Genomic DNA, 23,819 nt, shown 5'->3' with positions numbered 1-23,819 from the left:
TCAATTAGTTTTGGCTGATTGTCTCAGTGGTCTCTATGAAAATTAACTGACTAATTAAGGCACTGAAGGTGCTTAACTTCAAATTTCTGCAGCCCAGAGATTTGCAGCATGTCAGTGTTATTAAAATAGTAAACTGTTTTAATATTGATTCATAATTGCATTAAACCCTGGTGCACTTATACAAACAAAAAAAAACATTAAGCTGAGTCCTTGGCTGGCCCAATGCCACTGATCAATGCCATGTTACCCACAAAAAGGAAGAGATTCCAAATCAAAGCTGTTGCTATAGCAACACCCCTGTCCAGGTCCACCAATCAATGGACACTGTGGGCTTGTGAGAGATGCAGGGGAAAGGCCAGCGTCCTACATAAAGAGTCCAGGATAGGGAGCTGGGTAACACACCAGGCATTATACCTTTCTGCACACATACGACCAGGAGGAGAGTGTCGCTGAGAAAGAGAGGAAAGGGGAAAGTACAAAGAAGGAGAGGCAGTGAATAATTTGGAAGAGATGAAGCGCTCATTTGAACACGAGATTCCTTGCTGGGTTTATGTGAGCACTCTGCTCTTCTTTTTCCACTTCCCAGTTGAAGTCAGCGGAGGTAAGATCACAAATGTGTTTAGTGGTTTGCTCTCACTTTAACAAAAACATTTTAGAAATATCTTGCATTGTAAAGAAAGGTGAATTGTTCTATTTCAGTCCCGCTTCCCTCATGCTGTTACTGGGTAGTGTGGCGCAGCATGATTATGTGGCTTGATGGACAATAATTTATGCAGCTTATTCTGTTCTCCTGTGTATGCCTGTAAAGAAAAAGCTAAGGTCATTTGTCACCTGGCATTAAAACATTAAAAGACTTTCTCTACCAGCTCTGAAGGGAGTCAAATATCTCATTAATCCCCCCAGTAGAAGACCATGTGGGATTCTCCAGCATGTACAGCTTTATGTTGTGTATACAACCAGCCATCTGCAAAAGGGGCTGCAAACTCAGAGTTCTTTTTTGCTGTGCACCTGGCATCTGATGTTTTCTGAGTCAGCCAATTAATTAGGAGTGTGAGAAAAAAAAAAGGATGTGCATCTTTCCATGGCAGATACTATCAGTACAAGAAAAACCTCCTAAAGCAGTGCAAAAGTCTGGATGTGAACTTACTAACACCCCCCCTCTTCTTATTTCCTTGCCAAGCACCCCTGAAGCAGGAGGCAGCACTGGATAGTGGTGCAACAGTGTTGAATCACTCAATGTATTTGGTGCATCACATGGAGAACCTGCTGACCTTGGGAAACAGTAGTGATGTTAGCCTGCGGGTACAAACCATTAACACAGATGAGGTGAAGGTGATCAAAGCCCACAGTCTGGTCCTCACCCTGCAGAGCGACGTGTTTGAGGAGCTGTTGCTCAGCCGCAACAACAGCGCTCTGGTTTTGACGGAAACACCAGAGTGTGCTGCTGTCTTTGACAAGTTTGTCAGGTAAGGATCGCTGTAGTACTCGTTCCTGTTGACAAGTGAGACCCACCAATCAGATTAGATTTTGTGGCCTGTTTTTATTTTAGCGGTAAACTGTAGAAGTGGTATAGTAAATAAAACAACGATTTCTTAAAAAATATTCCAAAGTTATAGGGCTGTTGCTCTGTGCTTTACTGAAAATCCTGTTATGGGACAGTTGTATCTATAAATAGAACCCAACTAAAACGAATTGCACAAATAGAATTTACTCCTTTGCAAGATATATTATAGCCCACCAACATTTTTTGCACAAATAAAAATGGAAGGTGCACCTTATCAAAAAAATATTTTTTTTTCTACAAGATCCTTTCAACATGCAAAACGGCTGTGTCAAAATGAATATTTGAAAACAAAAGATACTGTTTGCTTGTTAGATTGATAGATCATTGCTGCATTGTACCTCTACAGGAACTGTAAGAAGACTTTTTGTGATCAGTCATTAATCATTTATATTAGGACACAGAAAGCACTGCAGTTAAACTGGATTTCATTATTATTTCACAACAAAGATGATTTTATAGTTCATGTTAAACTGGATTCAGCATTTTATATTATTGAAGAGGGTGATTAGCACAGTTATGTAAAGATCAACCTGTGTGTATTTTCTTCGCAGATCTGACAGTTAGATTTCCAAAATCCAGCATGTTGCAAAACAGATATAATTGGACTCTTTGAAAGGATTGAAACATTGTTTAGTTTCATGTTATCTGCTGTTCTACCAGTTGGAATGAACAGCGGATATGCCTCTGAAGAAAACTTTGTGTTTCCTCTGACTCCATTTTAAACTTTGAAACTGAACGATTCCAGTCTCCATCCACTTTGTTGTTCATCTGTAGTTATGAGTTTCAAAAACTGTTGAGTTGCTTGGAGATGAAGATTTATTTTCAGCACATATAAGAGAATGCAGCTTTTCACTCACTGTTTTAGCCAACCTGTCATATTTATTGGAGAGGCAGAAGGTTTTATTTTATTGAGTATTCTAAAATTAAACTTTGGTGTTTGCAGAGTGTGGGTTTTATTTTATGACTCAGCTGTGAGAGAAAAGTTTTCCAAAAATACAGCGTGCCTCATGGAAATAATGTTTCTGTTCTGCTTTTAAAAATATGTATTTTTCAGATATTTGTACTGTGGTGACATCTCGTTGAGGCTTGATCAGGCCATATCCCTGCATAGGCTGGCAAGCAAGTACCATGTGTGGGGCTTGCAGCAAGGCCTGACCCAATACATGACTCAACATCTTTCCAGTGATTCGCCCACAGGCCACATGGTTAGCTGGTACAACTATGCACTACAAATTGGGGAAACAACCCTGCGGGACAGCTGTCTGCAGTACTTGTCCTGGAATCTGTCCTCTGTTCTGCAGAGTAGAGAATGGGGCTCTATCAGTAAAGACCTGCTCCTATCCTTGCTCCAGCGATCCGACCTCATTCTGCAGAGTGAGCTGGAGCTCTATGAGGCTCTGGAGGCCTGGATTAACCAGAACCAGCCAGTCAGCACAACAGTGGAGACTGCACTGAGAGCAGTTCGGTATGGCATGATCCCCCCTCACCATCTTTTCCGTCTTCAGAGGCATTCACCCCTCATGGTGAAGTATTATGAAACTATCCGGGATCTCCTTTATCTTGCTTTCCAATTTCACTCTGCCTCACCGATTCAAATGGCCAAGTACTTTGATGTCAACTGCAGTATCTTCACCCCCCGTAACTACCTGTCCTTGTCATGGGGTTCTCCTTGGATCATCAACAATCCCACCCGTGATGACCGTAGTTTCAGCTTTCAGACCCAGCTTGGGCCCAGCGGCCATGACTCCAGCAAGAAAGTGACTTGGAATGCCCTATTCTCTCCTCGCTGGCTCCCACTCATTGCCAGGTCTACCTACACTGAGCTGGGGGCCATGCAGCCCACTCGCACTGAGGGGGGTCGACCCCGCATCATCGTAACGCCGGCTACCTCTAGCCCCAACTTTGCCGGAGTAAGTTTCCAGAAAACGGTCATTGTTATGGCAAAACAGCAAGGAAAAGTGATTGTCCGCCATGTGTACAATTTCCACCAGAGTACAGAGGAGGCTGGGGATTTCTTGGTGGATGCTGACCTACAGCGCCGTGCATCAGAGTACCTCATCGACAGCTCCCTCTATCTCCACATTGTGATCAAACCTCTCTACCATAGCTTGCTTGTTGCCAGGAAGTGAAAACAGGAATTTTCTGTGATCTCATAGTCTGTTATCTGCCCACACAATCACATGCACATTTTCCAAAGTACACTCATATCGCAGTTTGTGTATGTGTCAGATCCATAACATTCACATTTTAATTTTTGTTCATTCTTTTGTCTTCCAGTTTTATAGCAAAGGTTAAACATAAAGACTGACAGACAACTGTAATTATCATGGTAATGATAGTGGGCTTTTTCTGTATTTCACGTGTTATAAGAGCAACACTAAATATAAATTATTGTATTTCCTGAGGTATTTTATTGTGTAATAGTTTCCCCTTGAATTTATGAATCTATGGTATGTCATTGTTAAAGGTATTTGAATAGATCATATTTGGGGTTGGCTTTGAAGAAAAACCACACTATTACATTTAGGAATTGTTCTTTTCTCTGCAGTCAAATATAAATTTGTAGTTCATTGCATATTTTGTACATTATTGTATGCACCACTTAAAATTTTAGATGTTTTTTCAGGTTTTTGTTGTAATTTAGTTGTCCTGACAGTTGCCCAGACATTTATTTCCTTTTAACATGTATTGCATGTTGATCTATCTTTGAAAGTAAGCTCTGGTAAGGTCAAATAAATGTTTGATGGATTGACATTATTTTTGTTTTTCTCTGTCGATAAATAAACTAAACAAATAAAAAGTTTTGTTTGTTGATAGAAATGGTGGCAGGGCAGTTTTTGCACATGCTGCAGTGGGCAAGCCCTTCATTTTTTATTTACTTTTTGCTTGTTCACAATAGGTTATGTACAGGTTAGTTATGTGGTAATTTATTGGTGTAAATCCACATTAATATATACCTATTACATATCTGTGTATTATTGCTACAAAATATTTGATTGTGATTAAGAGAAAGCTGTTTTACATTTTTTTTTTTAAATGTAAAACAGAAAAACAGACAAAACAAATTGTGACTGAGTGTTATAAAAGTTCGATTTACCTTTCAGGAAAGGCATCCCAAGGTACAAGTGATTTTTGTACAAAACAAAACTTCTCATCCTTAATTTAAAAATGTAATTATTTTTGGGGTAAAATGTTTTGTTAATGATAGGTTAATGGCTCCATGCAGCCTCGGCCTGATTTTGTTAAAATGGAAAAAAAAATGTATTACTGGCTGAATTTGTAAAATTTTTAGGCTTAAAGTTCTATATTCTCTCCTCCAGCTTCAGTTAGAGGTTGGCTCTTTTACAGCACGGAAACTGCACCTCCCATGAGGCGTAGCACCTGACAGGAAAGACATCATCACGTCGCTGGAACCCTCAGCTGTCAGACTTTGGCCACCCCGGCGAAGGTTTTGTTAGCAAATTAACTCGAACTGCTCGTCTTTATTAAAAGTTTAAAGTTGTGCACGCTGTTACTAGTCGTTCTTTGAGCTGGTTATTTGCCCAGCAGGCTTGCAATAAGGCACATTGCCTACTTTTTTGTTTTTTTTATCGCCGCTAGATCTTTGCACCCGCGAAGCAGCTTTCCTGAGCGGGTATAAGAGTAGATGCAGGGAGGGAGGGAGAAAAAAAGGCAAAAGTCTTTGTGCTTCCCTTCCCCCTCATCAAAGCAAAGAAGAAATGTCTTTATCTAAAGCAGGTAGGTGTCTTTTTTTGTGTTAATTTGCAAGCGGCTGCGCATATTTTTCGCCACCGCTGTGCTGGAGCGGGAAGAACTTTAGCTAGCTTTATGTAATGTAACCTTGCCCGGTGGAAGCCTAGCTAGCCAACTCGTCTTTCCTGCTTTTTATCACAACACACAGTTTTCAGATATCCTGATATTGAATGCTACCTATTTGTCTCCTCCCTGGCGTGTAGATTTAAAGTTTTTGTTATTGGTTTTGACTAAAGTTGCTCTGTTAGCTAACCTCAGGTTCATAACAATACGTGTTTTTGCTGAGCTTTAAATGTTAAGCAACTGTAGCTGGAAATCACTGCGCTCTATCTATTACGTTTGATAGCACCACAGGTGTTGGTGTGCTTTTTTCTTTTGTTTTTTTGGCACTGTGTTCGGTGAATAAGTATTTTCAGCCCCGGGTTTACGAAAGAGCAACTTTTTTACACGCTGGGAATTGATTTTCATTTTTAAGATATTATTTTAACAGTGAGCTGGAATCAGAGGGGAGCGAGGAGCAAGCAAACAAACAAAAAAAGAAACCACTCCTTGGAAAAAGAATCAAGGTTCTTCCTCTGCGTCACACATAGCGTGATTGTAATGATGTCAATTTACATTTCAAGTTCAGCGCTCGTGCTGTTACACAATCATAGCAGCGTTACCATGGTGGGCTGCACGCGCTGAGCACCGCTCAGGGAGTCACAGCACCCCGGCCTACTGTGACAGGTTTAGACTTGCAGCACCAATACCAAACGCTGTTTCCCCATTTGTTGACAGTTGACTGGCTGCAAGCAAGTACTCTGGTTGCTACAAAGGTTCTGCTGCTGCTTTCATGAAGAATTTTCTGCGTTTTTGTTAAGAGTGTCATTTCAATTCGACTCTTGGAGAGAGTCTTGAGATCTTGTAGTGCTGAGGCATGTTTGGATATTGGGTACTCCCCAACTGTCCTGATAGGGTGGTGTGGAAGATTATCTGCGCATGAGTCATCACTGTCTGTATAAGGACCTGCTCTAAGGCTGGTGCTTCCTGATGGTGACTCGCCTCACAGCTATTGACACTTTGATCCCATGCACAATCCAGAAATTCTTGTTCATATTACGTATGTATTCCGGGTATTTTCCACTGTTCCACTGAGAATTTAGCTAGCTCAGAAGAACGCATTCATTTTTCGTTACAACTCCATATTTTTACTGAGAGTTGCAAAAGTTCTAAGTCAGCACTTTTCTTTATTTCTTTTTCTAATGCATTACACCATCCCTTAAAGATCCTGTTATTCAGATCCCTTATTTTGAGAAAATTATTATTTGCTGTCATGTGTTGTGCTGCTTGATGAATTTGATGACCACAGCTGGTTCTGATATCAAGGCACCATTGTATCTGGTGAATAGAGATATTTTATCTTAATTGCCTTTACAAACAAAGGCTGAAGAGCATTTCAAAACGGATTGCAATAATTCTGCATGATTTTTTACTCGAGTTAAATTGACATTATATTGGTATACTTAAGTCTTGAAGGGATGTCTTATACTCTTTTGGCTAACTTATTTTAAATTCAGAAACATTAGCAAGGCCACCACACAGGTAATATCCACTCTTGGAAGTATATAGCAATATGAAAATGTTCTTTTATTATTGTTTGCAAATTGTAAAAGTTCTAAGTTAAACTTGAGCATAAATGTTATTATTGGTAGTAGTACAGTAGTTTATTTCTTTTGTCAGTTTATCTGTCTCACCAACACACTTAATGTTTTGCATTGCATACTGTCAGTCTACAGCCTGAACACACAATGCATGTTGCATTCAGTCTGTTTTTATGCACAGAGGGGAGACTGTAAGTTGTTTTATTTGCATTCAAAGAATGTTATTTGAAGTTCGAAGCGCTTTATACATAGTTACGTCTCTTACTGGCGTTTGCCTAGTTGATGCTTGAAAACAGTGTTGTAAACTGCTGTTATTTTTTTGCGGCTCTTCCAAAAATAAACCGATGCGAGGCCTGTCTAATACATCTGATAGACTGGTAACAAGTTTAGCAGACAAACCAGACCATTCTGAGATGTCTAGCTAAATGTTTACTTACTTTGCATTAGCATGAGCTGCTGGGTTGCTTGTTGCTGCTCTCTAAAAGGACTGTTTTTAATGATTTTAATGTCCAAAGTAGAGCTGCAGTAAACAGTTGCAGTACTATAATGTGAAATCTTCCCACTGTGCTATCACTACCTTCTGCTTGCATCTGCAGTGATGTGTTTAATAAACAACCACAGTGAGTCTTACGGACTAATTACACTAGTACTGCCACAGTATTCATTAGAACTAGCAACCATTTCTTCCCTTTTCATAGGTACATTTAAACAAATTGGGATATTGTAAAAAAGTTCAATATTTGTCACTCATTTCTGAAAGTGAAACTCATGTATAATATAGATTCATAACACATAAAGTGAAATATTTGAAGCCTTTATTACTTATTTTGATGATTATGGCTCACAGATAATAAAATCCCCCAAAATTTGTGTTTCAGAAAATTAGAATATTACTCAGTAAAATTTATATTTTTTAACAGAAATGTCAGGCTTCTGAAAAGTATGTTCATTTCTATTCACTCAGTACTTGGTTGGGGCTCCTTTTGCATGAATTACTGCATCAATGCAGCCTGGCATGGAAGCGATCAATCTGTGGCAATGCTGAGGTGTTGTAGAAACCGATGTTGCTTTGACAGCAGCCTTCAGGTCATCTGCATTGTTGGGTCTGGTGTCTCTCATCTTTCTCTTAATAATGCTCTGTAGATTTCTGATAGATAGATTCACAGGTTGACTGTGAAATTCAGAAAACATAGTGGACCAAGGCCAGCAGATGACATTGCACCCCAAATAATCACTGACTGTGGAAACTTCACACTGGACTTCAAGCAAAGTGGATTCTTCCTTTGCACTCTGGAACCTTGATTTCCAAATAAAATGCAATCTTTACTTTAATCTGCAAATAGGACTTTGGTCCACTGAGCAACAGTCCAGTTCTTTTCTTCTTAGCCTAGGTAAGATGCTTCTGATGTTGTCTCTGGTTCAGGCGTGACTTGGCGGGAGGAGTGCAACATTTATAGCCCATTTCTAGAATTCATCTGTGTCTGGTGGCTCTTGATGCACCGACTCCAGCCTCAGTCCACTCCTTGTGAAGCTCTCCCAAATTGTTGAATGGATTTTGCTTAACCATCCTCTAAAGGCTGCAGTTATCCCTGTCAGTGACTGTCTTCTGGACATCTGTCCAGTCAGTAGTCTTCCCCATGATTGTGTAGCTGACGGAACCAGAATGAGAAACCATTTATAGGCCCAGGAAGCCTTTGCAGGTGTTTTGAGTTGATTAGCTGATTAGGTCTGACACCACGAGTTTCCAATATGTAACTTTTTCATGGATTTTCATTTATCTGTAATAAAATTACAAATATAAAGGCTTGAAATTTCACTCTGTCTAATGAATCAATATAACAAGTTCCACTGTATGAAATGAGTGACAAAAAATATTGAACTTTTTCCCAATAATTTTTGAGATGCACGTGTACACAAACTAATTTATGAAGCTGCAGGTAAAAGGAGGAAATCTGATCGAACCTGATGCATCTGATCAGGAGCATCGAACTATACCGCTACTACTGTTCCTTACAGACGATTAGTACATTCTAATTTCTAATTCTTCATGATCCACTATTGTCATATTGCCCAGGTTCAGACCACCGTTCAATCTACCGATCATGATACAGACTAAAGTTGTAAATTTAGTTATATCAGTTTTATGCTTTAAAATTGTTTTGGTACTCAGTTTAGAGCTGCCGAATATGTCGAACCAGAATCGTCATCGCAATATCTACCCAAAGCTGTGCTGAAAAGCTAAAGCTCACAGAGAGCTAATGTAAAGGTGATGAAAGGAAACTGTTAAAGTATTACTATTTATTTGGGCTGGATGGTGAAGTGGTCAGCATCATTCCCTTGCATAAAGAAGATCCAGGGTTTCAATCTCAGTCAGGGCCTTTTTGCATGGAGTTTACATGTTCTCCCCATGCATGCATGGGTTCTCTACGTATTATGCTTCCTCCTATATGCAATTTGGGTTATGTGGTCACATCAAGTTGCCCTTAGGTTTGAGTAGGTGTGTGTATGGTTGTTTGTTCTGTCTGTCTGTGTGTTGCCCTGTGATGGACTGGTGACCTGTTCAACTGCCGTTGGAGTCAGGCATCAGTTATTAAATAATAAATATTAATGATCATCCCTGTCATTGTGGCTATTAATTTATTACTGCATCTACTTAGAGACCCATAATAATAATAATAAATTCTACTCTAAAAACAAAACATTTCCAATATTAGCAAAGGTATCTCACTATAACAGTTTCATTCAGTACTGCAACTGTGTTGCTGAACAGGATCCAATAATTGCATTCAGTCGTATTTCAAAACATAAATGCGTCATTGATTGATGCTTATCGAACTACATGTGGAAGAATATTTTGGACTGAAGATAATGCAGCATATTCTTATCACAGGGGTTTTTTCAACACAGTAACAATAAATGATGCAATAATTGTCCATCTGTCAATGACAATTTACCGAGTTTGTTGCAGCAGGCCTGCTGCCAGTAAGCAATCTAAAAGGATCACTTTGAGGCACCATATACACTTACCAGTCTTGTAAATAAAAATAAAACTGAGGATATGGGCTCAATGTTTTAATCTTGGTATTGGGATCGGATCTGAATCCAAAATTCCTGAATGCAGTATCTCTAACTGTTAGGCTCAGTTTTAGAGAGCAGAGTTTGTCCAGCAGAAAGCTGCAGTGAGCTTGTCCTCTGTTTACCCCAATAGGACTGCTTGTAAGCCAAGTGAAGTGACATCATTTTCCCCAAAGGGTTCTGACAGTTGTGTTTTGAGCGGATGTATCCATTCAAATCCGCTCTTAGTCATGTCTCTATCCGCAGCCCTGGCTGACTGTTTGCTGGACACACCAGGTGCTGAGGTTGCTGCCTTTATAGGAGATACTATTTCAAGCCAATTAATACTTTACAGTAGGCATGCAGGTACTTAGACATAGTAAATTATAGTAAATGCATTTACTATAACTGCATTGATTAATTTGATGGCAAAAATGTAGTTCCAAACAGTAAAGCATTGTTAAATACCTTGCTGTGTCTGCGTACTGTCCTAATTTAATTGCTTGTGCAAAACCTTGCTTGTTGTTCAGGTCAACTGGAGTCTTTGAATGCTCTTACATTATCCCACACAGAGGAAATGTAAAATCTATTTTTGTGTTCGCGTGTGTGAGTAAATAACATTCAATCTCTTCTTACCACATGAACCTTTCCATAGTCTGTCTGCACACCGTGTGCTTATTTTAGGCTTGCAACACAAAACAGATGTGTCTAGGTTTCATTGGTGGTCTGTGATATCTAGAATCTTTGAAAAAAAAAAGCACTTCCCTTCCAGCTCATTGTAACATGGAGGGGTTTACCCAGTTATACTTCCTCCAAAGCAGTGGTGTGTTACTATGTCAATGGGAAATGCAGTCCTACAATAATGATGACCACTACAGTCAAGCATTGCATTGATTTTAGAAGGCACTTTCTAAATGTAAGGCTGTATGCCTGCGCATTAAGGAAAATGCACACTCTGATCAGGTATGTTTGCAACAGCCGGCTCTAAGTTACTGTTTTTTGGTTTTTTTTTAAGGTGAGTTTAGCAATTTGTTTAACTATTCAGATTCCTCTCTTGGCCTTGTAACATGCACACTAAATGGATCATTAGTGTCAAGGAAAGTTGAGGCATTCTTCCTGAGGACCTGCCTGCAGGCTGAGCAGCTGTGTCATCCTGGCAGCGATTTGCAATGGCTTTTGGGAAGTCCCAGAGGCTTCTGGTAAACGGTGTTTATGAATGAATTGCTGTAGCTCATTCAGCACAGAAATGTCCTGAAGCTGCTCACATTAACTTACAGTGCTTAAGTCACAATAAAAAGTTTTTTATTGTAAAAAATGTAAAAAGAGGAAAATGAAATGTGGGGTGTTTAAAGGCAGATAAAGCAGAATGACGTTTCTGCATTATTACTATTACTTTTCTCTAGGTGAGTCAGTTCCAGGGAACATTTCATTCAAAATAATGTCTGATACTAAGTGTGACTTTAGAGAATATAAAAACCTTCTGTTTGTATAAGCCTGTGTGAATTAGTTATTGTAGTTGAGATCTAGGCATGGCCTAGCATTAGGTTCTCAAAGTATAACCTTGATTAAAAAATAAATTTTCTTTTCTAAAAGTAAAATGAATAAAATATTGTAATATATTCATAGCAATGTTTATCAAAACAAAAACACCTGCTAGATTTAGATTTGGTTTTTGATTACATTTTCCTGTTCTGCTTTTTGTAAAGTAAGATCCAATCCAATCTAACTTTATTTATAAAGCACTTTTGCACCACAGCAGACCAAAGTGCTGTACAGAAACTAGATTCAACACAGCTCATAATACAAACAAAAAACACAACTAATTCAAACAAAACACAACACCTTACAGTGTCAAAAGCCAAAGAAAACAAGTAGGTTTTAAGACGTGTTTTAAAAACAGACAGTGAAGAGGACTGTCTGAGTTGGAGGGGGAGCTCGTTCCAAAGTTTAGGAGCTGCTGCAGCAAAAGATCGATCTCGATGAACCTAATCATCTGAATCAACGAGTTAACTCTAAACACCTGCAAAAGATTCCTGAGGCCTTTAAAACTCCCAGCCTGGTTCATCACTCAAAACCCCAGTCATGGGTAAGACTGCCGACCTGACTGCTGTCCAGAAGGCCACTATTGACACCCTCAAGCAAGAGGGTAAGACACAGAAAGAAATTTCTGAACGAATAGGCTGTTCCCAGAGTGCTGTATCAAGGCACCTCAGTGGGAAGTCTGTGGGAAGGAAAAGTGTGGCAGAAAACGCTGCACAACGAGAAGAGGTGACCGGACCCTGAGGAAGATTGTGGAGAAGGGCCGATTCCAGACCTTGGGGGACCTGCAGAAGCAGTGGACTGAGTCTGGAGTAGAAACATCCAGAGCCACCGTGCACAGGCGTGTGCAGGAAATGGGCTACAGGTGCCACATTCCCCAGGTCAAGCCACTTTTGAACCAGAAACAGCGGCAGAAGCGCCTGACCTGGGCTACAGAGAAGCAGCACTGGACTGTTGCTCAGTGGTCCAAAGTACTTTTTTCGGATGAAAGCAAATTCTGCATGTCATTCGGAAATCAAGTACCTGGTGAAAACCCACGCATGCACAGGGAGAACATGCAAACTCCATGCAGAACGACCCCCGGCCAGGAATCGAACCCAGGACCTTCTTGCTGCAAGGCAACAGTGCTACCAACTGCGCCACTGTGCAGCCCCTGTATTAAAAACACTTTTCTTTTATTGGTCGTATGAAATATGCTAATTTTGTGAGATAGGAATTTTGGGTTTTCATGAGCTGTATGCCAAAATCATCTGTATTAAGACAATAAAAGACCTGAAATGTTTCAGTTAGTGTGCAATGAATCTAAAATATATGAATGTTAAATTTTCATCATGACATTATGGAAAATAATGAACTTTATCACAATATGCTAATATTTTGAGAAGGACCTGTAGAGGGAAAACAGAAGCGGGCCTAAAATTGAGCCTTGAGGGACTCCACAAAAAAGAGGAGAAGAGGAGGACACTGACCCCTCAAGACTAACACAGAATGTTCGGTTGGTCAGATAGATAAAGATAAATATAACTAGCTGGTATTGGATTATAAAATCTACTCAGGTAGCTTTCCTGTAGACGGTTGCTTAGATATGCTGCTCATAGCCTAACAACTCTAGTAATAAAATTGTTTTACCTTTTATAAAAGTAATGGGTTGCCTTCCCTTAGTGTCTGTATTTTCCACCACTGGTAATATTTCCAGACAGCTAATTTGTCTCTTCATAGTAAGGAAAAAGTGTATCAGCCAGCTGACTGACACGGTGTGGGCAGTGCCACTTTTCAATACGATCCATCCAGCTGGAGAAAATCTCCAGTCTCTCCTTTACTTTCTCCAACTTCTCCTCTTAATGACTGTACATTGCAGAAATGGTATGACAGACATTGTCTGCATTTAAGCTGTAATGTTTGAAAATCTCAGTGTCTCTTGATACCTGTAAATGGCCCCTTCCTATTTGAGACTTATAACCAGAATATTACAAAGATTTAGATGTGGGACTAATTTTTGTGGAGAAAAAAATCAAATAGGAGTGACATTGTTTTCAAGAAGTGTTAAACCAGACGTTTGAGGAGCTGTATTTTGTTAATTAACCAGGTTTTATAATTAACCTGCTTATGGGAATGTAAAGTTTGGCTTAGTTGATTAATATTAATTTGTCTTAATGCTGGGATTGTAACATTGCTATTACATTTTTTGTGTCTTTTAAGGTAGGAAGAAGAACCTGGGGCCAAAGCTGCCCAAAGATGCGTTTTCACCTCTGCCACCACAGGCTGCAGCGTAAGGCCCTTTTCTTTATGCCAGTAATACCACCAAAACCATTAAAAGGAGTTTACAGATTAGCCTACAGTAATATTATAAGGATACTGTACTATAGCAATTATAGAAGAACTGATTATTCATTTATAATGTTTTTTTTTAACAGATAAAATTCACAAAGGTCTTGAGATATTAAATTAGTAGCTTTTTCTTTTTAATTAAAAAGATTGCTTTCTCAGCAACACGAGAGTCAGGTGTACAAAAGGCCTGCGTGTGTTGGAGCTGGCAAGTTTGTGGCTCACCTAAAGTTTGATAATCCCTAATTAAAAAAAATAAATCTTCTTTAGTTTTTTTAATAACTGGCCTAAAACCTATAATTTTAGCACGCTGTGTTAAACAGAATGTGATTTGGGGGCCATTTCCAGTTAAGTCCTGTTACTGCAAACATCTATTTTTTTAAACAGAATAGGCTTTGCTTCACCATCACTTTGAAATAAATCAAGAGGCAGAAACTCAGACTTCTAAGACAACAGTATTTGTAGATAACAAATAGTATATTCAGTTTTTTTTTTAAAATCTTGAATTATAGAGTATAAATATAGTTACAAAAAATAAGTTTGCCAATTGGAGCAAATCGGTGAAATCTTCAGGTCTGTATGTGTGAGAATTCAAACACTCTATGAGGCCCCCTGGAGGCCCGTAGCTGCAGCTTAGCTCATTTGGCCTCCAAAATATTATTACCTGCATAATTCATATCCCTTAAACTTTTGTGACATTTTGTCATGTTCCAACCAGAAACTATAGTTTAATATTTAGTAAATGGGTTGTGTTTAATCACAGCATTTATTCATATATTCTATGAAGTCATCAGAGGTTTGTTAGATCACCTTAATGAACCAACAGCATCATAAACACCAAGTAACACACCAGACAGGTCAAGGATAAAGTTGTAAAGTATTTTAAAGCAGGGTTTGATTAAATGTCTTTCAGCTCCACTCAATCCATCATCTGAAAAGGGAAAAGGTTACTGCAGATTTACCAAGATGCGTCCAATAAAACTGACAGGGACAGAGTTTCATTTTCTAGCGAGACCGGGACCCTGAACATTCAGTTGGAGCTACGGTGTAGTCGTGTGGTTGAACCTCCCCCACATTGTCACTGTCTTTTATATAACTTAGCTGTTTTCTGTCCGCAGGCCCCCTCGAGACCTTGACTCTAAAGCTTGTGTTACGATCGGAGATCGGGTATGCTGTATTTTCCTACTGCACACTCTTTTGTTTTTTCTGTGCTGAAAATGTGGCCCTTGTAACATTTTGCTGACTCCTCCCTTCAGAACTTTGTGGTGGAAGCTGATGACTTGGAGCAGATTGAAGAGCTGGGGAGGGGCGCCTATGGAGTGGTGGACAAGATGAAACATGTACCCAGTGGCGTGATCATGGCTGTCAAGGTAGACTAAGAAACTGCTAGTTTTGTTTTCTGTTCCTTTATTTTTTTTTTTTTAAAGCGCCATAAATCTGGTTTCAGATTGTAAACACTTGGTGGTGCTAATGTGAAACAATACATTTTGAAATCTAATAGTAATTCTGTGCTGCTTGTGTCCTCAGAGGATTCGTGCCACTGTTAATACTCTAGAGCAGAAGAGGCTTCTGATGGACCTGGACATTTCCATGAGAACAGTGGACTGCTTCTATACTGTGACTTTCTACGGTGCCCTTTTTAGAGAGGTAACACCTGTTTACAAATATTGTGAAATTTCAGTGATTTAAATTTTTTTTTTCTGTAAATTGATTACCTTTATTATTTTTCAGGGAGATGTTTGGATCTGCATGGAACTGATGGACACGTCTTTGGACAAGTTCTATAAAAAGGTTATTCAGAAAGGCCAAACAATTCCTGAGGACATCTTGGGCAAGATCACAGTAGCAGTACGTCCTTTATTTCACACTCCCTCCCCAGCTGAATAAATATGCTTCACGGTTTCCATACATCTCAGCATTTCCTTTCCTACTAATAACTCCACAGATTGTCAAGGCATTGGAGCATCTGCACCATAACCTCTCAGTGATACACAGAGGTAAGGAAAATGAAAATCTAATTATCAGTGATGCCAGTTTACTGCTCCAAGGACTCTATGCTTGTTAATTCTCTTGCATTTTGTCTCCAGATGTGAAGCCCTCCAATGTCCTGATCAATGCTCAGGGCCAAGTGAAAATGTGCGACTTTGGCATCAGCGGCCACCTGGTGGATTCTGTGGCCAAAACAATGGACGCAGGCTGCAAGCCTTACATGGCGGTAAGGGGTGAGGGCTGGGGAGGAAGAGGAATGAATTTGACATCTGCTCTAGGTCCAGTTTAGCAATGCTTTTTAAATGCTGAATTGTTCAAATTTATAACCAGCACTGAAATAGAAAAAATACATTTTTGCTGTAGATGTAGACCTGATGTTGCAAAACATGTACCTTTCAGCCTGAGAGGATCAACCCTGACCTCAACCAGCAGGGCTACAGTGTCAAATCAGACATCTGGAGTCTTGGCATCACTATGGTGAGTTTTCCAGCTGTGAATGTACGCTGTAGGCCTGCCTTTCACAGCAGTTACAGCTGCCAGTCTTTTCGGGCGTGTCTACACCAGCTTTTCACATCTAGACGTTGAATTCTATCCTCATTTGTTTTAGCTAGTTCAAGCTCAGTCAGATTGGATGGAACATCAAATGTAAAAGTGTGGCGACAGATTCTCAATTAGATTTAGGTCTGGACTTTGACTGGGTCATCCTAACACATGGATATGCTTTAATCTAACCCTTTGGCTGTGTCTTTGGGGTTGTTCATAGTCTCAGGTCTTTAGCAGCCTGCAACAGGTTTTCTTCGAGGATTGCGCTGTTTTTTTTAACTCCTTCCATCTGTACATAAATTTGGACCAGCTTCCCGGTTCTTTGCTAAAGAAAAGTATCCATGCAGCATGATGCTGCCACCACCATGGGTCACCATAGTGATTATGTTTTTAGGGTGTGTGATATGCAGTGTTCAGCTATGTGTGGCAATGTTTTTCTTCTACACATAACGTTTTCAATGTTGGCCAAAAGACTTAAGTTTTGTCTCATCTGAGTTTTTTGTTTTTTTTGTCTTTGCAAAGTCTCCTACATGACTTGTGGCAAAATGTAAATGGGCCCTCTTCTAGATCTCTGTAGCTCCTTCAGAGTTACTATGGGCCTCTTGGCAGCTTCTGAGTTTTGTGCTTTCCATACCCAGCCTGTTAGGTTGACAGCCATGTCTTCATGATGCTGTTTGTTCTCTAATGTCCTCTAACAACACCTTTACGGAACAGCTGGATGTAAATTGAAATTAAATTACACATAGCTGGACTCTATTTAGGTGACTTCTGAAGGCTGGTTGCACTGGATTTTATGTAGAGGTATCAAAGTAAATGGGGCTGAATACAAATGTACTCCACACTTCTCAGATCCTTATTTGTTAAAACTCTGTCCTTTCACTTTCTTTCACAAATGCATGCTACTTTGTGCTGTCCTATGTAATAAAATCCCAATAAAATACATTGAGTTTTAAGTTTGAAATGTGACAAAATTAAAAAAAAGTTCAGAATATGAACAGTTTAGCAAGGCACTAAATTATTGCATGATGTTCTTTTATATTTAAAGCTTTGCTAACACTTGAATAATGCTAAGTCATGTTGACCTTTGGATATTTTCTGTGTGACATGTATTTCAGGTTATTTGCAGCTTCTAATGTCCTTAATACAGTATATAACATGGGGTACAGTTTGATATTATTTCAGCGTATTCATTTTGCACTGACATCTTTGATGGTTCGCCTGAAAACAAACATCAAATATTACTTATGAGCAGGACCTTGAACAGTTCTTGTTAAAGCAGATTTCTTTTCTTCTCCACTTCCCAGATCGAGCTGGCCATTTTGAAATTTCCCTATGACTCGTGGGGAACCCCGTTCCAGCAGCTCAAGCAGGTGGTGGATGAGCCGTCTCCACAGCTGCCTGCAGATCGCTTCTCCCCTGAGTTTGTAGACTTCATCTCACAGTGGTGAGCGTCACGTTAGCAGTCGTCCCCTCACTCATTTCTGCTTTGTAGTTTAAAAGAGAATGTAAATGCTCTGATGCCCAGCAGGGGTCAGTGTTTGCTCTGTGTTAAGTTGAAGGATTTACAGTTTCAGCATTATAAGTGTTTATTTCTGGCTTGTTTTGTATTAAATCATAAAAAAATTAATGTATATATTTTTATTATTTTGACACAATTTGTTCCTTTTTCTTACAGCTTAAGAAAGAAGCCAGATGAAAGACCAGCCTACAAAGAATTGTTGGTTAGTATTTTTTGTTTTCTCTAACATTGCTTTCTATATATACAGCATATTTACTATCTGGTCTTCATTATCTCCCTTGTTTTTGCCCACAAGAGGTCAGACTTATGCCATTAACCTACCAAGACTGTGGGTATTTGATGGTGTCAATAAAATTTAAATGTAGGTCTTCCTTTGGTGTTGAAGGACTGGTTTCTCAAGCCTTTATTCTTCTTTTCCTGCAGAAACACCCATTTTTCACCCTCCATGACTCAAAAGAGACAGATGTGGCCAACTTCGTCAAGGTCATCCTGGATGATTGATGAGCTTATCCCAGGCTCCACCTAGTCAGTGTGGGCGGGACCTGTCATCAGAAGAACCAATGGTCCCACTCCCTCTATGTTTCTTTTTAAATAAGCAGAAAAAAAACTCACTGGAATGATGGACTCGCATTCATCCACACGATGGGAGAGTAACTCAAAGACTGACAGCAGCTCTGGACAAGGAGATTGGTGGTAACGTGAAGTTTTACAGTCAGCTGGAAAGGTTCCATTCACTCCTCTAAGCTTCCTGTGCGAGCATCTCCACCACCTGACAAAATATGAACTAAATCAAATTAGCTCTTTTAATCAACACCCCCTCATCCCATCTTTCTTTTCAGAATGACAGAGCCAGCCCAATATATGTTTATGAAATGTTGATGAATTCCATATGCAAAAAAACAACTGTTAACTTGTTTGTTGCTGTGTTCTGAGAGCTATATTTGCATATTTGTTTGTTTTTATTCTTCCTCATAATACAGAATTTTTTTAGACTGTTTATGATTGACAAGTGTGAATTTTACGAGACTCGAGCCTTCCTTGTCTACCTGCTTCTGTAGCCTGTGGGGGGCTCGGGCTGAGAGAAAACTGAATAAAAATGTCAGAGGGTCACCTTCCAGGTAGGAGGAGTCATTCCTGGAGCACTCGGTGGTGTGAATGTAAAGCATCCCATATCGACTTCGATCAGAGGCAGTGACCGCTCTGTATTCTTCGTCTTTCTCGGGTATCAAAGAGTCAGCTCCAGTGTTGTGATTGTTACTACCTGGAAGTATTCAGGGTTTGCATAATCAGGCTTAAAGCTTTATCTCTTTCTACGTGTCACTTTGCAAGTTGTTCTCATAAAAAACTACATTAATTGTTATTTGGGTTTTTTTGAGTTTTTCTTCCGGTTTGGATTTTATTTAATCAATATTTCAATGTTTTCTCTGCCTGTGCCCATCTTTTGAAATCTACAGTCAGTGTAGTCTTTTTGGAAGCGGCACTTGTGTTTTTTTGTGTTTGATTGTTTCAGAGAGCATGTTATGCATTACAGAGAGGATGTGTTAGGGAAATAATTTATATGCTGAAGATGTAAATATTATTTCCTATTTTTTATTGTAACATGACACTGTTCAAACCTGTCACAGTGTAGCTGAACGGTAGTTGTTTGTGTTGGTTACTTTGAATGCAACGTGATGGATAAACACAGACCGTAGGTTTATGGCCAGCTGAATATCATACATTTTATAGGACTGATGTGCTGTCAAACTCCACTGCTCAGGTTTTCTGTGCTCTCCCATTCAGTATGCAGAGATGACCTTGTTTAGCAGGCATTAGTCAGACCATACATACTATGCAGAGGCAGTTTTCTTACTCTGAATGTTCAGAAACCAATGATTAAAGTACGATGGATGTCTGTGCATCGTCTCCCTGGTTTGCTACTTTTTTGAAAATTGAAAACCAGAGAGGTGTTTTTGTGATTTTTTAATTATTTTTTTTAAGGGAAATCTAGCAACACCTCAAAAGCTGCTGTTCTTTAACTTTCTGCCCCATCAGTTGGCCTTTAGATGGCCAGTCCCTTTAAGTATAAAAGTATTTTTTTATTTTTGTTTTTTACACTGATCACAGTAAGAATGGAACACTTGCTCTACCTCTTACTCTTTCACTCTGTTTGCCACCTTTTCACTGGGTGGCACTGAAAAACTTGAACTATGGAAAGACAAAAAAAAATAAAGGCTTTATTGTTCAGTAAAGCTGGCAGTAATCATTTCTGCTTCTCTCACAGGAATTTCAGGTAAACCATTATAGTTTGCCTTGTTATCTTTTTACAACAGGTAAAAGGGACATTTACAATGTGTTATGTTTGCCGATTCAAAAATGAACATTACACTTTCAAGTTGCAAGGGTTCCGTAGAATTCATTTTAGGTTTTTAATAATCTAAATTTGACTCAGAGCTCCCCTGTTACCCAGTTGATAAACAAAAGTTCACAGGGTTTCTATCAGTTTGTTTTGGGGTTTTTTTTGCTCAACTGTAAGCATGAACTCATTGTATTCATCACACCTGATACTGTAACTAACATGCAGAGTAATAAAAGTGTACATTATGCAAGGAAAGGATAATTTACTGTTGGCCAAGCAAGCAAATACAAGCCTAGTGTAACTAAAACCATAATATTTCACAGATTCGAAGCCGTTATTTGATATTTTATTGAACTCTACACATTTGTTGGCATCTCAGGAAATAAATGCATTTTTTGGAGACTTTGTGGCTCCAAGATGTTTGTCGCAGTTTCAGCTGTTTTAAACATGTCAATTAATGCTCTGTCTGTAGATAAGGGCAAGTTTAGATGATTAGCTATTTTCTGATTTCTAAGATAAAAACACATCTGCTGTACTTGAATTCACCTGTTTTTATTAAAACATCCTAAATACCTAAGCAATAAATTTAAAAATGCTTCAGCTCTATTTACTAGGGGTGCAAATTACTTTTAAATAGGGGACCCCCACCCCCCCCCAGTTTAGTAACTAACCCGAAGGTGAGATTTTTCAAAATTTTGTATTGCAAAATTATGCTTTTCCATTAAGATACATTTGTTCTAAGGTTTAGATCTTTACTAAGGGTGTACATGATTGTGGAGGACACTACAGAAGCATACAAAGCAAAGAAAATATATATCTTTTTTCATAATTACGAGCTCCGGATCTCGTAATTACGACATTGTAGGATTTTAAACATTCTGCTATTAGTGCAGCATAATCTAGTCACGGTGTGAAGAGTCTAAGTACTGTAGTTATTGAGCTGGATCAGATCTACTGTGGTTCAGATTCAAAAAGAGCACCAACATGACCCTTTTTTTTTAAACTTTCACAAATCAAATAAAGCTTTAACAAATCCCAAATGTGTTTATGAAATTATGCCAGTGGAGAACAATCTAGTCCAGGTTTGAAGTGTCTAAGTGCTGTAGTTTATGAGTTTGAACAGATTAAAGATGCTCAAGGTAATGACAAATTAGGTGGAATTGCCCTTTAACTGTTTCCCGAATCGGAAGCTGCAACGAGATCTTTTCTCATTTAGAGATCCTATCTCGTAATTACGAGATAATATCTCATAATGATGTCTTTTCTGTATGATTAAGGTCTTGCAACCTCTGTATCCCAAACGTCTTGTGGTTCAACTATAAATGTTCAATGTTTTACAGTTTCACAACAAAATTGTAGCTCTTGCACTTTGCATGCAATTGCTGCCAACTTGATTATAATACAGTCCATTCCAAAATTCAAAGTGTTAAATACGAAATGATGTCTAATGTTAAAATACATTGTTTAAGTCAAGTCAAGTTTATTTATATAGCGCTTTTCAGCAACAAGGCATTCAAGGCACGGTACATAAGGAAAAACATTACAATGATACAGAAAATCAAACAGAGGTAATTTAAAAAAATAAAGAGAATGGAATGATGGATATGAAAATGAAAGGAAAATTGGACTGAAAACATAACTAATAATGTTTAGATAACACATTCAAAGGCCACTCTAAACAAATAAGTTTTTTATCTTGATTTAAAGCAATTTAGGGTTTCGGCGCTTTTACAGTTTTCTGGCAGTTTATTCCAGATTAGTGGAGCATAAGAACTAAAAGCTGCTTCTCCATGTTTGGTTCTGGTTCTGGTTCTGCAGAGTAGATTTGAGCGAGAAGACCTGAGAGGTCTGGGTGGTTGATAGACTGACAACAAGTCTGTAATGTATTTTGGTGCTAAGCCATTCAGTGATTTATAGACTAACAGAAGTATTTTAAACTCTATTCTCTGAGCCACAGGGAGCCAGTGTAGGGACTTTAGACCCGGGGTGATGTGCTCCACTTTCTAAGTTCTAGTGAGGACGCGGGCAGCAGCGTTCTGGATCAACTGCAGCTGTCTGATCGACTTTTTAGGCAGACCTGTGAAGACACCGTTGCAGTAATCAATTCTACTAAAGATGAACACATGAAGTAGTTTTTCAAGGTCCTGCTGAGACATTAGTCCTTTAATCCTGGAGATGTTCTTTAAGTGATAGAAGGCCGACCTTGTTACTATCTTTATGTGTCTCTGAAGGTTCAGGTCTGAGTCCATCACTACACCCAGGTTTCGAGCCTGACTGGTGGTTTCTAGCTGTATTAACTGAAGCTGTGTGCTAACTTTTAAACGCTCTTCCTTTGGTCCAAAGATTATTACTTCAATGTTTTTTTGATTCAGCAGAAAAAAAGTTTGGCCCATCCATGCATTGATTTCTTCTAAGCATTTACCCAGCGCTTGAATGGGTTCATGGTCACCTGGTGACATTGTAACATATAGCTGTGTGTCGTCTGCATAGTTATGATAATTTACGTTGTTGTTTATTAAAATCTGAGTTGGGGGAGCATGTAGATATTGAATAGGAGGGGCCCTAAGATGGACCCTTGGGGAACGCCACGTGATTTGTGTGGTCTCTGATGTAAAGTTACAATACTGACACAAAAAAGTCCCTGTCCTTCAAGTAGGATTTAAACCAGTCAAGTGCTGTACCAGAAAGGCCAACCCAGTTTTCCAGGTGCTCTAATAAAATGGAGTGATCAACAGTGTCGAATGCTGCACTAAGGTCCAATAATACCAGCACTGTGGTTCTTCCACAGTCTGCATTTATACGGATGTCATTGAACACCTTGACAAGAGCAGTCTCTGTACTGTGGTGAGCAGGAAGCCTGACTGGAAGACATCGAAGCGAATGGTCGTTGTCAGGAAGTTGTTCAACTGTTGAAACACAACTTTTTCAATAATCTTACTGATGAAGGGGAGGTTTGATATAGGCCTGCAGTTCTGTGGTAGCAGCTTGTTCAAGTTGCTCTTTTTCAATAGAGGTTTGATAATTGCTGTTTTCAGGGCCTGGGTGAAAACACCTGACAAAAGGGACGTGTTTATTATTTGTGTTAAATCAGATGTTATTACAGGCAAAGCTTTCTTAAGGAAAGCTGTGGGTAAAAGATCAAGACAGCAGGAAGAAGAGCTTAGTTGGTGTACAATTTCTCCTAAGGTTTTGTAGTTTATTTGGTGAAATTGGGAAATTTTGTCAAAATCAGTTCTAGTTGGAGACAACTTTGGTACTGGAGTTGATGTGGATGTGCTGACTGCCCCTCTGATCTTTTGGGTTTTTTCAGTGAAGAAGTTAGCAAATTAATTGTAGGCTCTGGTAGAGTGAAGTTCAGATGCCAGAGTTACAGGAGGGTTTGTTAACCTGTCGACCATGGCAAATAATGCACGGGCATTGTTAATGTTTTTGCTGATGATCTCAGAAAAGAAAGATTCCCATGCATTTTTCAGTTGTAGGACCTTTAAGAATCAGTCTTTGACTTATATGTACAGTTGCATCATAATTGCAGGAATCGAACAGTACCCATACAAT

At 39.2% G+C, this 23,819-nt stretch overlaps 2 protein-coding genes across 2 annotated transcripts; both read left to right on the top strand.

The window, feature by feature from the left end:
• The first annotated feature begins 318 nt into the window (after positions 1-318).
• On the top strand, positions 319-4,364 carry LOC124862862 (BTB/POZ domain-containing protein 17-like). Its single transcript, XM_047357042.1, has 3 exons — positions 319-601; positions 1,181-1,466; positions 2,619-4,364. Exons 1-3 carry the CDS (start codon positions 511-513, stop codon positions 3,691-3,693), a joined length of 1,452 nt encoding a protein of 483 aa, XP_047212998.1. The 5' UTR covers positions 319-510; the 3' UTR covers positions 3,694-4,364.
• On the top strand, positions 1,329-20,157 carry LOC124862863 (dual specificity mitogen-activated protein kinase kinase 6-like). Its single transcript, XM_047357043.1, has 13 exons — positions 1,329-1,466; positions 4,885-5,302; positions 13,750-13,819; positions 14,994-15,042; positions 15,132-15,245; positions 15,403-15,522; positions 15,607-15,723; positions 15,821-15,872; positions 15,963-16,090; positions 16,264-16,341; positions 17,712-17,851; positions 18,083-18,128; positions 18,350-20,157. Exons 2-13 carry the CDS (start codon positions 5,284-5,286, stop codon positions 18,425-18,427), a joined length of 1,011 nt encoding a protein of 336 aa, XP_047212999.1. The 5' UTR covers positions 1,329-1,466; positions 4,885-5,283; the 3' UTR covers positions 18,428-20,157.
• Positions 20,158-23,819: the final 3,662 nt, after the last annotated feature.

The sequence above is a fragment of the Girardinichthys multiradiatus genome, chromosome X (assembly GCF_021462225.1).
Source record: "Girardinichthys multiradiatus isolate DD_20200921_A chromosome X, DD_fGirMul_XY1, whole genome shotgun sequence".
In the NCBI taxonomy this organism is placed as follows: domain Eukaryota; kingdom Metazoa; phylum Chordata; class Actinopteri; order Cyprinodontiformes; family Goodeidae; genus Girardinichthys; species Girardinichthys multiradiatus.
The sequence above is the reverse complement of the archived record's forward strand: the minus strand, read 5'-3'. Positions and strand labels throughout refer to the sequence as shown.

Bases quoted from the DNA above. Each gene is read 5' to 3' on its own strand.
- LOC124862863 (XM_047357043.1), top strand. The intron at 15,523-15,606 runs GTAACACCTGTT...ATTATTTTTCAG, and splicing joins ACGGTGCCCTTTTTAGAGAG to GGAGATGTTTGGATCTGCAT. The intron at 15,873-15,962 runs GTAAGGAAAATG...TTTTGTCTCCAG, and splicing joins CCTCTCAGTGATACACAGAG to ATGTGAAGCCCTCCAATGTC.
- LOC124862862 (XM_047357042.1), top strand. From the start codon at position 511: ATGAAGCGCTCATTTGAACACGAGATTCCTTGCTGGGTTTATGTGAGC. The intron at 602-1,180 runs GTAAGATCACAA...TTCCTTGCCAAG, and splicing joins CCCAGTTGAAGTCAGCGGAG to CACCCCTGAAGCAGGAGGCA. The intron at 1,467-2,618 runs GTAAGGATCGCT...TGTATTTTTCAG, and splicing joins GTCTTTGACAAGTTTGTCAG to ATATTTGTACTGTGGTGACA.